This window comes from Rhinatrema bivittatum, chromosome 7 (genome assembly GCF_901001135.1).
Source record: "Rhinatrema bivittatum chromosome 7, aRhiBiv1.1, whole genome shotgun sequence".
Classification (NCBI taxonomy): Eukaryota; Metazoa; Chordata; class Amphibia; order Gymnophiona; family Rhinatrematidae; genus Rhinatrema; species Rhinatrema bivittatum.
In genome coordinates, this window is record NC_042621.1 from 14,289,084 (window position 1) to 14,303,612 (window position 14,529).

Here is a 14,529-nt window from a genome sequence, read left to right on the forward strand (position 1 = left end):
TGCCCCGCTACCCTCAGATCATCAGACATTATCACCATGAGGTCTGTTCCCTGGTCCATGCATATCATCACATCAAATTCCATTGGATTTCTGCGCCCCAAATGCGTGACAGCACTTCCTGGCATTAATCCCAGCGGCAAAAACCTTTGGCTATTCCTCATTTTCTTAGATCACTTCTCATTCTCTCTACTCCTTCAGGCATGTCCACTTTTTTGCAGATCTTAGTGTCATCTGCAAAAAGAAAAAAACTTTTTCTTCTAACCATTCTGCAATCACTCACAAAGAAATTAAACAGAACCAGCCCCAGAACTGATCACTGAAGCACAACTTATCACTCTTCTCTCCTCAGTACATGTTTCATTTACCACTACTTGCTGTCATCTATCAGTCAACCAATTTGTAATCTACCATTCTACCAGTTTGGGAATCAGTCCCAGGCTTTTCATTTTGTTCCCAAGCCTCCTGTGTGGAACCGTATCAAAAGCTTTGCTGAAATCCAGGTAAATCACATCAAGTGCTCATACTTGATCTAATTCTCTAGTCACCCAAAAACAAAAAAAAAATAAATCAGATGTATTGCCTTGGATCTATGTTGCCTCAGATCTAGCAACCCACTGGACTGTAGATAGTTTACTATGCTTTTCTTCAGCAGAGTCTCCATTAATATTTCTACCACTAATGATCTATAGTTGTGAAGTGGAACCACAAGTGCCCTTTTCCAATCTTATGGCACCACTCCCATCAACAAGGAACTATTGAACAAGTCCTTCAGCAGACCCACTAAGATATCTCTGAGATCCCTTAGTATCCTGGGATGCATCTGGACCCATGATCTAAGTTCATTTTCAGTTCTACTAGTTCCACCCAAACATTCTCCTCTGTAAATGGGATGGAATCTACTCTTGGTACTATATCAGTACTCTTGCCAACCAGCAACAATCCTTCCCCAGGTTCTTCTTTAGAAAACATTGGGCTGAGGTTATTTGTTTAGTATTTTTGCTAGTTCATCTTTCTCTACCCTCTAAGAACATAAGAACATGCCATACTGGGTCAGATCAAGGGTCCATCAAGCCCAGCATCCTGTTTCCAACAGTGGCCAATCCAGGCCATAAGAATCTGGCAAGTACTCAAAAACTAAGTCTATGCCATGTTACTGTTGCTGGTAATAGCAGTGGCTATTTTCTAAGTCAACTTAGTTAATAGCAGGTAATAGATTTCTCCAAGAACTAATCCAATCCTTTTTTAAACACAACTACACTAACTACACAAACCATATACTCTGGCAACAAATTCCAGAATTTAATTGTGCGTTGAGTAAAAAAGAACTTTCTCCGATTAGTTTTAAAAGTGCCACATGCTAACTTCATGGAGTGCCTCCTAGTCTTTCTATTATCCGAAAGAGTAAATAACCGATTCACATTTACCTGTTCTAGACCTCTCATGATTTTAAACATCTCTATCATATCCCCCCCCCCCTTCAGCCATCTCTTCTCCAAGCTGAAAAGTCCTAACCACTTTAGTCTTTCCTCATAGGGGAGCTGTTCCATTCCCTTTATCATTTTGGTCACCCTTCTCTGTACCTGCTCCATCGCAACTATATCTTTTTTGAGATGTGACGACCAGAATTGTACACAGTATTCAAGGTGCGGTCTCACCATGGAGTAATAAACATCCTGCATGAGACTAAATGCACAATCAAATTTTATGGGGAGAAATCCCTTTGTATTGCAGAAGACTATAGTGATAGGAGCATACTACCATCCACCTGGTCAAGATGGTGAGATGGACAGTGAAATGCTAAGAGGAATTAGGGAAGCTAACCAAATTAGTGCAGTAATAATGGGAGATTTCAAGAACCCCAATATTGACTGGGTAAATGTATCATCAGGACATGCTAGAGAGATAAAGTTCCTGGATGGAATAAATGACAGTTTTATGGATCAATTGTTTCAGGAACGGACAAGAGAGGGAGCAATTTTAGATCTAAGTGCAGCACAGGATTTGGTGAGAGAGGTAACTGTGGTGGGGCCGCCTGGCAATAGTGACAATAAGCAAATAGTGACAATAAACAAATCCACGTCTCTCGTGTTAAACTTTCAAAAGGGAAACCACTCAAAAATTGGAAGAAGGATCCAACAGAAGAAAATAGGATAATGCATAAGCATTTGCTCCATATTTCCTTTCAATCTTACAATACCACCTCTGGCCTTTCTCTAATGTATGTGAAAAATGTTTTCTCACCTCACTTTACCTAATTAGTGATGCTCTCTTCCAGCCGAAATATTGCTATTCTCATTTCTTTCCTCATCTCTTTCAGCTTCTCCAGATATTCTTCCCTATGTTCCTCTTTTTGCACTTTCTGGATGCCTTTATTTTTTCAGCCACCTCACTGGAGAATCATATCGGTTTCCTTTTCTTACATAAAGGTTTGTTGCTGTTATAGCTCCTTTCAATTTGGTCTACTGTTGTTCCACTTCACCCATTTTCTCTCAGCCTTCTAGTTTCTTTTCAGGGTACATTCCCATTTTTCCCCACAGTCCATATTTTTGAAATCCAAGACCTTGACCTTTATGTGACTTCTATCAAACCATGCCATTTGATAATCACTGGTGCTCAGGTGGACACTTACTTGGACAATAGAGATACTATCTCCATTTGTGACTACTAGGTTCTGTATCTTTTCTCTCCTTGTGGATTCCATCACCATTTGTCTAAGCAAAGCCCCTTGAAAGGCATCCAAAAGTTCTTGCAGATTCTGCAAAAGGGATACTCCAATCCACATCTGGCAGATTAAAATCACTGAAAAAATCATCACTTTTCAATCCCACCTTTTGGATGTCTTCAACAAGACTTTTGTCCAGTTTCTCTGTTTGAGTTGGAGGCCTGTAGACCACACCAGTGTAGATAGATGTACAATTGTCTCTCTTTAATACAGTCCACAGTTCTTCCCTCTTTCCCCAAATACCCTGTATTTCAAATGCTTAGATATTTTTCTTAACATACAAAACTATTCCTCCCCATTTTTTGTCATCTCATTAGGTTATAGTCCAGTATGGCCGTATCCCAATCATGAGACACATTGAACAATGTCTCTGTAATAGTAACAATATCAAAGTCTGCCTCTACTATTAGGGCCTGCAGATCTGGAATTTTATTACCCAGACTACAGCATTTGTGCTTATAGCTATCTAGCTTTTTTTTGGCTTACTTTATGGCTCTTTTGCTTAGGAGTGGACTACTGAGCTGATTAATTTTGTTAATTTTTTCACCCAGGTAACAGGCATGTATGGTTCCCTTCATTTATTTACACATCAACAAAATGGAAAGAAAAAGTAGTTTTGAACAAGATGTAACAAAACAAATATATTCATTTGCCCCAGTCCTTACAAACCAGACTAATTATGTAAGAAGCAGATGTATCCATTTGTAGGGAAGAAACAGATGTAGTTTCTTACTAGATTGATATTTTTATAATAAAAGAAAAAAGAGCAGTTGTCTTTGTTCTGAAAAAAGAATCATCAATCATGGAACATTCATGTTCTTTTTACTGTCTGAACTGAGTAAATGAACATCCAAGTTCAGTTAATCAACCATGCAGTGCAAATCATCTCACTAAGATGCTTCATAACAATGTACGAAAGACGAAATGACCTTCAACGACCACAGAACAAGATGGAAAGTAGGTGGATTCAATTGTAAGCTAGGTCTTCATGCAACTCTCTAAGGACCATGAATACCTTTGCAGACTCTCTATGTACTGTAGTTACGATTTTTATGAATGGTCTACTGATACAAAGTCAAAATGTGCAATATCGAGGCTGCAAAGACAAAAAAAAGAGCTGAACATTGTTTCCTGATGCTTGAAGCTATGCTTAAAAGAAACAAAACAAGCTATTCCCACCCAGATCTGCAAACTATCCCCTCATATTTGAGAAAATAACTGGCCGAAATTCAAAGCAGTAAGATGAAGTATCATTCCCTGGAGAAACAAATACGATGGCAACATACATAGAGGGAAAAAACCAATGAAATGCCAGGCCAAGTGTTTAACGAGCAGAAATCATATATAATAGTAAAACATGATGCGCTGACGTAAAGGATCATAGAAAATGACAAGAGGAAATCTTTATACCTAATCCTCCTACTTTCTATAGTTCTACAATCACTAATGTTTCTTGTTTTATTATGACTTTGGGGAAAATTAAATATAGCTTTCTGGTTTGTTGGAGAAGCAGCATAACTAAAATCAACCATATACCAATTCTACAATTAAAAATACTCTATTACAAATCCTACATTTTCTTTTAAGAGTGAATATATTAGAAGACTATGCAACAGCCTTCGGCATCTAATATCCCGTGTTTTCTTTGGATGGGGTAAACAGGCTTTTCAGATTGCTCTGTAAGATAGTCTTCTAGCTCAGGTTACTTGCAAAGTGTTTCTGTTTACTCTTCCCTTTTCTATCTGTAAAGTCAGAAGAGATTTCACTCAGTATTTCACATAAGATATCCAGCTAAATAAACATGATACATTCTTTGGCTTCTTGAAGAATATTTGAATTTTTCCAAATGGTAAAGGAAACTGACTGGCGAGCATGTTTAAAATAGCGTGGCATCTCTTGAAAGTGAGCCTGGTGAGAGGGAGGGGGAGGGGGAAAGAGGATAGACCATTCTAAGGTAAAGTAACTAAAGAAGTTTGGGGCAAACATGCATATCACCAAACAAAATCACCTGCTTTTATAAACATTTTTAATTTTAATACTGCAATACTATAAAAAAAAATTTATAATAAAAAGGAAACCATCCATATGTGAAGCAGTGAATGCAAACTTTAAAAAGTATGGGATACTTAGCCATTTACAGGTTTATCTGCCTATCAAGTAGGAACAATGCAAGATCAGCTCTTCCACAAGATAAAAAAGTGACACTTTGTGTGGTTGTGTTAATCACAAAGAGTAACAAAAGACAGTTGCAAAAAGGGTCCACCTTCTGTCAATATCACTTTGCAAAACTTTATAAGGTCAATATTCAAGGCCATTGTATCTGGATAATTCACAAGTTATCCAGCTACATGACAAGTTTGAATATCCCTGGTAGTTACTTGGCTAAGCCAATATCCAGCTAAATGTTATCCGACTAAATAAGGGGCATCCTGCGGGGGGGACGACAAGTTATTTAGCTGAGAGCAAGTGGAAAGTTATCCAGGAATCTGTTCCTAAATAATTATATCCTTAACCACCTATATTCAAAAGATAGTTGGTTAAGTGTTGAAGCTGTGTTTAAAAAAAAAACCAAAAAAGCTTACAGTGCGGGCTTTTTGGCCAGATCCTCCTCCACCCTCCCACCCTCATCTCATTGAAAATCAGTACTGTCAACAGGAGCAGAGAAGAAGCACCTAACGTTGGACACATCTGGCACAGCTTTGAAAGCTCCTGCTAGCAGTTAGGGTATTGGGGGTTTCAGGTCAGGTGGGAGGAGAAAAATGGGATTGCCTGACCTGAATCTATAATTTCAGGGGAAGGGTACTTTTTCGGCACTACAGGCCCGCTACCTTAATGTTTCTTGGGGAAGGGTTTATGAAGGGGGCAGGCTTGACCACAAGTGGTATTCTGTATTCTGCTGGGCTGTGGGGAGGATCAGGCCAGTAGGCCTGTACTGAATTTTTTTTTTTTTGGCACTTAACCAGAAATATGCTTTAATACAGCCAGTTAAAGGTAAAGCTAGCCAGGTATGCATATACTGATAATTTTGAAACCGAACTGGTGATATTCAAAGATAGCTGATTAGCTTTCAGAGTTACCCAGCTATATATATATAGCCAGATAATTTTACTGGAGATTTTCAGGGAGACGTTTATCCTGGTCAATATCCATTTTAGGATTTTTTTTTTTAATATTGCTCTCTATTCGTTTGGATACACAGTATAGGATGACTATGACTTTCTCATATTGTCTTCTCAGTTACCCGAATAAAGTTATTTTTGATGGATATTCACTTCATGGAAAATAGATGAGTAAGACAAAACTCTTCTAAGTAACAAATCACTCAAGGTATGTCTGAGTGCACCATGGTTCCTTCTCCAAGGCCTGAATGGTATAACCTATAACCTGAAAACTTCTGATTAAAAATATTTGTTGACTTGAAAAGGGTATGAGATCTTCCCAATTACTAGCTGGTTTTCTCTAAGCACATTTTATATTAGATGGACTAATAGTATTTATTTAATTACAATTCTTCATTCAAAATAAAATAAATTGTTCTAGGTGGATTACAAATAAAACAAAGTAATGAAGATATGCAAACAACAAAATAAAATCTTAGAACAAACAGTACAAATGATCATCCACATACTAGTTCACCTTCATGCTATAAAACACGCCACGTGAAAAAATAAACTTACAAATGTGATAGCTGGATGGTTCATGACCAAAATTAATTTTGAGAGTTAGAATTAAATGCCTGCATGAACAAAAGCACTTCAACTTTCTTCTAAAAGTAAAGAACTCGAATTCTTCCTTCCTGGACCGGCAATCAAAAATGAAAGATTACGGGTATCTTGCACGCGCTTTTTCTTAAATAAAGGGATAATTAACAGCAGTTTCCTTGCAGAACAGAGCATCCAAAGTAGGGAATAATCTAACAGCAAGCCACTCCGCATTTAGACCACTGCCTCTGGAGGCTTTATAAACTAGCATGAGGAACTTGAACTTTGCATGTAAGGTACCAGGATGGAATCCCCTGATTAACAGAATTCTAATCAGTTTTTGAAATAATGCAATTTTCCTCTTTACTCATATTTTCTTCTTGCGGCTTGAATTGTATTCCTGCTGTAATTTTTCAACTGTAAGTCAAAAGGTCTCTTTATTTCTATTTTTCAGAAAAGAGGAATTAAGGGAAGGGAGAGAGAGAGAGAGGGAAATGAAACCAAATTTTATTTTACTTGGTATGAATTTTTCACACTTTGCTTTCATTATTTTTTTAAGATAAACAAGTACATTTTGAATTTGCCAACTCATGCTATACAAAGGCTTCCAGAGCTATTGTCAACTGGATATTTTCCAGTATGTTCTTGGAGAAAAATTGGAGATTTTTTCTTGAATAGCACAATTTTCATTTGATCAATTAAGAATGTCACAGGGGTTTATTTAGATTTCTCCATTTACAAGATATAATCTTTCAAATAATTAGAAGATATAACTACAAAGGTCTCACAATAAATAAGCTTGGAAAAGTGACCATTATTCAACAAGAAAAATGAGGCAGAATATCTTGGCTATACTTTTTATGCAAAATCTTTGCCCCAGAACTTCAACATAAATGGTACGATTGTTGAAACTATGGAGGAAGAGATGTGGATGATATTGTTACGTTACTTAAGGCATGCACCAGTATGGTCAAGATTCACATGACACTACAAATGTAATGGATATTACCATGTAATATAAAGTAATATAATATATAACTACAATGTAATAGCATATAAAACAGTAACCTAATGGGCAATGACAGGTATGTCTTTCTTCAGAAAACTATTGGACATGCATTATACACATGTAATATATTATTGTTTAACAGACACTTACTGGCATTGCATTTTGAACAGCATTGATCTGGTCTTGAATTTCATAGCTTCCTGCACCGCAAAAGTAGGTTTGTTGTGAAGTTTTACATTGAACGTGGCACACCATCAACATTGTATCAACCTTGAGGCCAAAATTCAGTAAGCAGTTTAGTGGACAAGCTATCCGGCTAAGGTCAGTCAGATAACTTGCCCCGAACATTCAGTGGGATAAACATATCCAGTTATCCTTAGCCAGATAAGTTTCAACATAATGGGATACTCTTTTGAATATTGAAGGTTTAAGTCTAAAGTTATGCAGCTTTTTATGACTAACAACACTTAACCGGCTATATTCAAAAGAATATAGCCGGTTAAGTAGAATTTCTGGAAAAACAAACAAACCACAAATCACGGGTCCTGCAGGCCCACACCTGTCCCCACCTCCCTTCTACCCGAACTCCATCCAAAGGCACTTTGTGGGGCTCCCCGAAGAACCCTGTTTTTAGGGCTGCGAATCCATACCATCTATTTCCTTCTCCCCTACCTCTTGTTCCCGCTCCCCATAAATGTTAAGATTCCCTGTTCAGTTCACCCCCACTGGCTACCCCAACCCTTTCCCTATGACCTCCCCTACCCGTGGTACTTTAATTTGTCATATTTCCTCACTAGGATCACAGTAGCATCCTACCGTGATCCAAGCCCAGTGTATCTGTCGTTGTTAGGCTACTACGTTGGAAGCATTATCTAAATGGATTTTGAATATTTACCCCTCTGCTATTAATGGCACAGAAAAATAGTTATTTGCATTGGAGAAATGTGATACTTCCCACAACAGCACAATGGATGACAGAATTAAAATCTTTTTTTTTATATTAGAAAAGGAAATATTGGTTTCCAGTGAATGAACAGATACAGTACTATGAGGCATGGAATATTTTTCTGGATTTGTCATCCAAGGTGAGAATAATGAGTTTAGACATGAAAGAATGAAAACCCTGTTATAGCATTGTATCAAGTTTAAGGGTTTCTGCATTTTGGTGATTTATTCCTAAATCTTATTGTCTGTTAAGCAATCAGGAGGCTCCAGGAAATTGTATTATTCAAATGTATGCTGACATCTTTTTAAAATTTCAAAATTATGTCTAAATATTTTTAAGTCAAACATATGAAGTCTTGCACAATGGCTTAAAGCCTGTTCATCCTACAAAGCTGCAGCAATTTAATATGAAACTATTTTAAATTTATAGAACAACTCACCTTTTTCTATTTGTTTATGAAAACACCATAGTAAAATAAGTCAATACTTTGAACGATATTCCCCCCCCCCCCCCCCCCTCGGCTAAATACCTATTTCATTCCACATCAGGAAAAAGGCATTAAGGAAAATGTCTATTACTAATCTATTTATTGGAAATATATTTAGACAAACCTTAATTCTCAAATGCTCATTTCAACAGAAAAAAATTGCGGACATGTGTCCTTTTCTCTTGTTCATCTTTTTACCCTTTAAATCTGTTGGCAGCAGGTTATTCAAGGGCAAAATTGCCCTGGTTTGGCTTGCTAAAATTAACAAAGTGACAGCTTGACTTTTCCAGTTATAATTTATAATTCTGTAACAGAACTAGCATTTTACTAGCATTCATAAAAAGGGAGCAGCACATCTGTTAGAACTCTAGCACAATGGTTGGCTCCACACTATAACAGGAAACGTAACCCAATAGTCTCAGAAGTTCAACCAACTTGAGCCATTTTCAACTTTAGAACATTTTGAAATTTTAGCTCACTGCAACATCTGTTGAGCTCTTGCTACCCTCACACATGATATTCTGTCTCCCCTATTACCTGCCAACAAAAATATTTGGCTCTCGGAAGGACTACAGTAAGCATGTGATAATGGCGCCCAACCTCCAGAGAAAGACTTGATGTATCACTGTCCAAAAACTAGATCAAACAAGCAAACACTAGTTCAATTATGCTTCATAGCAACTTTAAATCATTTCAAAATTATAGTTTTTAATGTTAGTATATATATATATTTAGAAACACATCTAAAGGCATTCTATTGGAGGCTAACACTTTTGCATAGTATTTGTTTAGAACATAGCATATTCAACCTCTGCACTCCTTTCTTCCATGGTTATATTTTACTGGTAGAATGCACAACTCATATTTTTAGCATAACCAGTCCTTGTTCTGTAATGAGTTTCTGTGTTTCATTTGAGAACACCAGTTTCACATACAGCTTTTAGTGATTCAAAATGAAATGAAGCAGCATCTAAGAAGGTTCACAGATATTCATAAGATAGGGAAAGCAGTCAAAACCAATCAAATTTATATAAATATATACATATATATGTATATATTTGTGTGTGTATATATATATATATATATACCCACACTGCATATACATTTACATACATTTCTACAAATTATTTATATCTATACTACAGTTAGCAATACAAAAGTATATGGCATTGTAGAGATAAAACATTGAGGAAAATTATTTTAAACTAATTTTTATACCGCACACTCATGTGGTTTCGAGATAAAACATACATAAACAATATAAAACAAAATAGACAAACAAGCCTTCTTTGATGCTCACCATATATACAGTTATATAGATTTATCCAATTGCAATTCTTGATATTTCTAAGCAAAACTTCCTCCAATCTTCCACTCCAACTGAGTAACCTAACCAAAGGTCTACTGAAACAGCCATATTTTCAATTCCTTTTTAAATGCAAAAGTTTCTGATATTAAATTCCATGACTGGTCTGGCTATTGAGAATTCCTGACCGCTAAGCCTGATGCACTGTGGAATTTCAAGCAGATCTTTGTATAATCAATGCAGAGATCATGATGGAGTAAAAATTTGTAATGCCGATCCCAGCCATGGAATACCAGCATTAATTTATTAATTTGTGGATCATCATTACTAGGAGACTAAACTTAAATCACAGAACTAGAAATCTGCTGCTCTGAAAAAGGATTTTTCTAAAAAGGATTAAAACGTAGTCTGCTTTCATGTAAGGGGAATCAATTGGATGAATCCATTGTACCTGCAATGCAATTGGCCTACCTCTATCTTTTTTTTTTATAGCCAAATCAAAATCAATCAAGGTTAACAGGGACCTGTGGGCTTGACTTATCAAGGGTTTTTCTCACAGGAATAAAAAGGTCCCTTCAGATTAACAAACTGTGGTCTTGGAACTACAGAAAATTCAACAGATTTTGACTATTCATGTTGAATACAAATCAGTAACACAAGTTACAAAGAACCCATCTATTAATGTAAGTAACTTTCATCTAATGATTATCTACAAATTTCTTAAACAGCAGCAATAAAATAGCCAAAACAATAAAAGTTCCAGATGCAAAAGGCCAAATAATATTGGCATGGAAAAAGGATTCTAAGCCGCAAAAATTAACAAGACATGCAAGGGGGCTATCAATAACATCAAACACAATAAAATGCAGTCTCTCATCATCCAATAATCATTATCAAGAATTATCTGTTACTGGAATATTTACCATTGTTTTTTTTCTGTATCCTGTACTGCTATGCTTTGCATACAAAATCATGCTTGCATATACCAGGAGCCATAGAGCAATCTAAAAATTAATTTCTGGATTTGGCTCTAAACCAAAGGAGTGGAAAATATCTCAAAAACTTCACTTACCATGGATTTCGTGAAAGGCCGAGCCAAGGTAAACAGCAGGGTATACACCCACCAATTTCGATGAAGAGCAGAATACATCATATTTCCAGGATGCACTGCATTCGACGTTACCCCGTAAGGAGACAGGCGACGGTTCAGCTCATTGGAGAACAGGATATTGCAGAGTTTGGAGCGGTTATATGCTAGCATGCCCCAGTACTCACTTTTGGATGGTGAAAGCAAATTTAAATCAAGTTTTCCTGAGGTATCTTTGATATCTGTAAATCTAAAATAAAATAAAAAACATCCATCAATTAGCATTTATATTTTTGCCATAAAAAATTAAATTACCATCCTTGCAATTTTACTTGTGTTTTGACAAGAACTGAAAAATGCTATAAAAAAAAAGACAAAAATGTAGGAATGATACAAATGAAGAAATAATTTATACTTAATCTGTATAAAATGCAAACAATAATATATGGTTTCTATGACCTGAAAATTGATTAAAATCCCAATTTTCTTTTAGGAAGAAATAGCCTAGTGGTTAAAGCAGCAGGCTGCAAACCAGGAAAAGCAGCGTTCATCTTGTAACTTTGGGCAAGTCAATTCATTCTCCATTGCCTGAGGTACAATCTTAGGCCTAGATTTATCAATCTGCTATATTTATAGCAGATTGATGAGTCGCTCTAAAAAAGGGGCCCAGGAGGCGAAATTGTGCAGCCGGCTGCATAGCAGCATTGTGTCTTTGCCCGCCACGGTTGTGGCTGGGTCGCATACTTTAGCACCCATAGGGCCATGGGAAAAGGTGGTGTTATTTCCCGCGGTGCTGCTGGCAATAACGTGTAAAACATTATCGCCTGCAGCGCTGTTGGGCCATTACCCCACCCAAACCCTGCCCACACTCCTCCCCTTCCCCTAATTTGAATAGTACTGCCTCGATGCAGCTGGTATTGCGCACGATAAGGCCACATCGTGGTCTGATGAATGACCCTGTTAGAGACCTATCTACTAAAGGTTTTCTCCCATTCTTTGTCTATAGAAAAAAAGCTTAGTAAATAGGATCCTTAGATGGTAAGACTTCCGGGGACAGGGAAATACTTATAGTACTTTAAAATAATCCATGATGGATGCCAGTCGTAAAAGATGGAATATAAAACAAAGATTAAAGTAATATTTATATACATTAATACTATACAGGAATATGAATGCTTGAAAACATTTTTCTAAGTATAATTAGGTTCTTCCTGCAAGGTAGACTGTACGTCTGTGAGATTTCACCTATGACACGTGCATAAAGTAGGATAAGGTTATCTTCAATGTCCACAGGAGGAGGAGGTCATTGCATTAGCATCCAGTCTAACAGATGGCATTTGCAACAGTTTAGTACCCCAATACCTTCTGTGTCAGCAACACCATCTTCTCCTGCTTTCTGTATTACTTGGAGGTCTCCTATCCACACATTGGTCAGGCAAACTATTTAAATTCTGAGATTTCAGAGGATCAAAATCCAAGGCCATTTATACATTATAGGTCATAATCATCAATAAAAGTAAGTCTGAATAATGTGATTTAGGCACACAAAAGCCATAACATGGCCAATCTAACTGGTTGAGACAACTTTTGTATGTACCCAAAGCAAGAAATGCATCTAAAATTAATTGTTAGATTGTACTTGTTATTGCAACATTATGTTTAATTATTTAAACAAAAAGTATGATTTCTCTTAAAATGTATTACTTCACTAGCCTAATGGTTAGAGGTCAAATAGTAAGCTTTTTCCTTAATAGGAAGAGGCGGTATATTCCTGTGGTCTGGTTGACCTTCAATATAAGACTTGGGGATGATTTGTACATGCGGCAGTTGCTACCCTAACAGAATAGGGGTAACCTGCATGGAGCAGCAGCTGTTGCCCTTGACAGAGGTCTTGGGGGTGGTCTTCACAGAGTGCCAGTAGCTACCACATGCAGCTTGTTGGGCAGAATATAAGTACCATTTGGTCTTCTGCTGCCGACTATTACTATGTTGCTATATTGAGATAAACAGAAGTGGAGAACCAGCAAATTTGCCAGTGAATATTTAATAAGGGAGAGAGGCAAAGAAGAAAAGGGTTGATTAGCCAGGGAGGGGAATCCTCTAAAATGTCAAATTAGGACCCTTAGACCTACCCCCAACAACATAAGAACTGCCCAAGGATGCCCCCACCAGACTAACCTATCATAAGATCCCCTCCACTGTCCCTGACCCCACTGGACTCCCCACCCTTCTGCCCAGGTAATATCGGCAGGAAGACAGCAGCTTACCTCCTAGTGGCTTCAGTTTTATTGTGAATCTGGTGCCATATAGCAACAGAACTTTGAACATCACAAGGTTAGCGCAGCCAGTCCACAAGATTTGAAAAAGCTTCTTGTACTGCACTGATACAGCAGGTGTAAGTAGTATTTAGGTGAAGGTAGGATGCCATTGGGAGAACCCCAATGGCATCCTACCTTCTCTCTTTTGGGAGCATAGTGTCAGCATGCCAACATTCCTTAAAGGGATAATGCTAGATTTTTTTTTCCATATGACCAAAAGAAATTGCTTACCCCTGCTCCAAACGATAGGGAACTCTACATTAATCATGCTCATTTATTATTTATAATAATTTATATTCTGCCTATTATTTATTTATTTTATTTATTTAATTTCTTTTACTATACCGATGCTCAAGACTAGGTCTTATCGTACCGGTTTACAATGTAACTGAGGGGAAACCAATTAACTGAGGGGAAACCAATTAACATCAAGGTAGAAAGTAAAATTACATTAAACAGGGAGCGTAAAACCTGGGCAATGGAAGACAGTACAGAATTTAAACTAAGAAACAATTAGAGAGAGATAAATATATAATCAACAAAAACTATAAGATACGTAAACATAGATTTATCCTAGGCAGTTATTAGCATGGTATGACCAGTGGGAGAAGGAAAGGGTGAGGTTGGGTGGGGGGGAAGGGGAGAGGGAAAAAAGGGGGTAGGGATTAGGGAGGGGTGGGAGAATGAGAGTCAGTGATGGTTGAGGAGATCCTTCAGCGGTAGGCTTCTGCGAACAGCCAGGTTTTCAATTTCTTTCTGAATGTTGAATGGCATTGTTCTTGGCGTAAGTCTTGGGGAAGTGAATTCCAATGTAGTGGACCTGCTGTTGAAAGAGCTCGCTTGTGAATAGAGTTGTGGACCGATGATTTGTTGGGGGGGGCCTTGAGCGAACCTTTGTAGGCAGTTCTGATCGGTCTTGCGGAAGTATGTAATTCGAGTGGGAAGGTGAGTTG

At 37.4% G+C, this 14,529-nt stretch overlaps 1 protein-coding gene across 1 annotated transcript in view; it reads right to left on the reverse strand.

The window, feature by feature from the left end:
* WWOX (WW domain containing oxidoreductase) overlaps window positions 1–14,529 on the reverse strand; it is a 1,431,301-nt gene that overhangs the window by 902,762 nt on the left and 514,010 nt on the right. Inside the window, exon 8 of the mRNA XM_029608165.1 lies at window positions 11,244–11,508. Coding sequence (XP_029464025.1) covers window positions 11,244–11,508 — 265 coding nt within the window. The remainder of the gene's footprint in view (window positions 1–11,243; window positions 11,509–14,529) is intronic.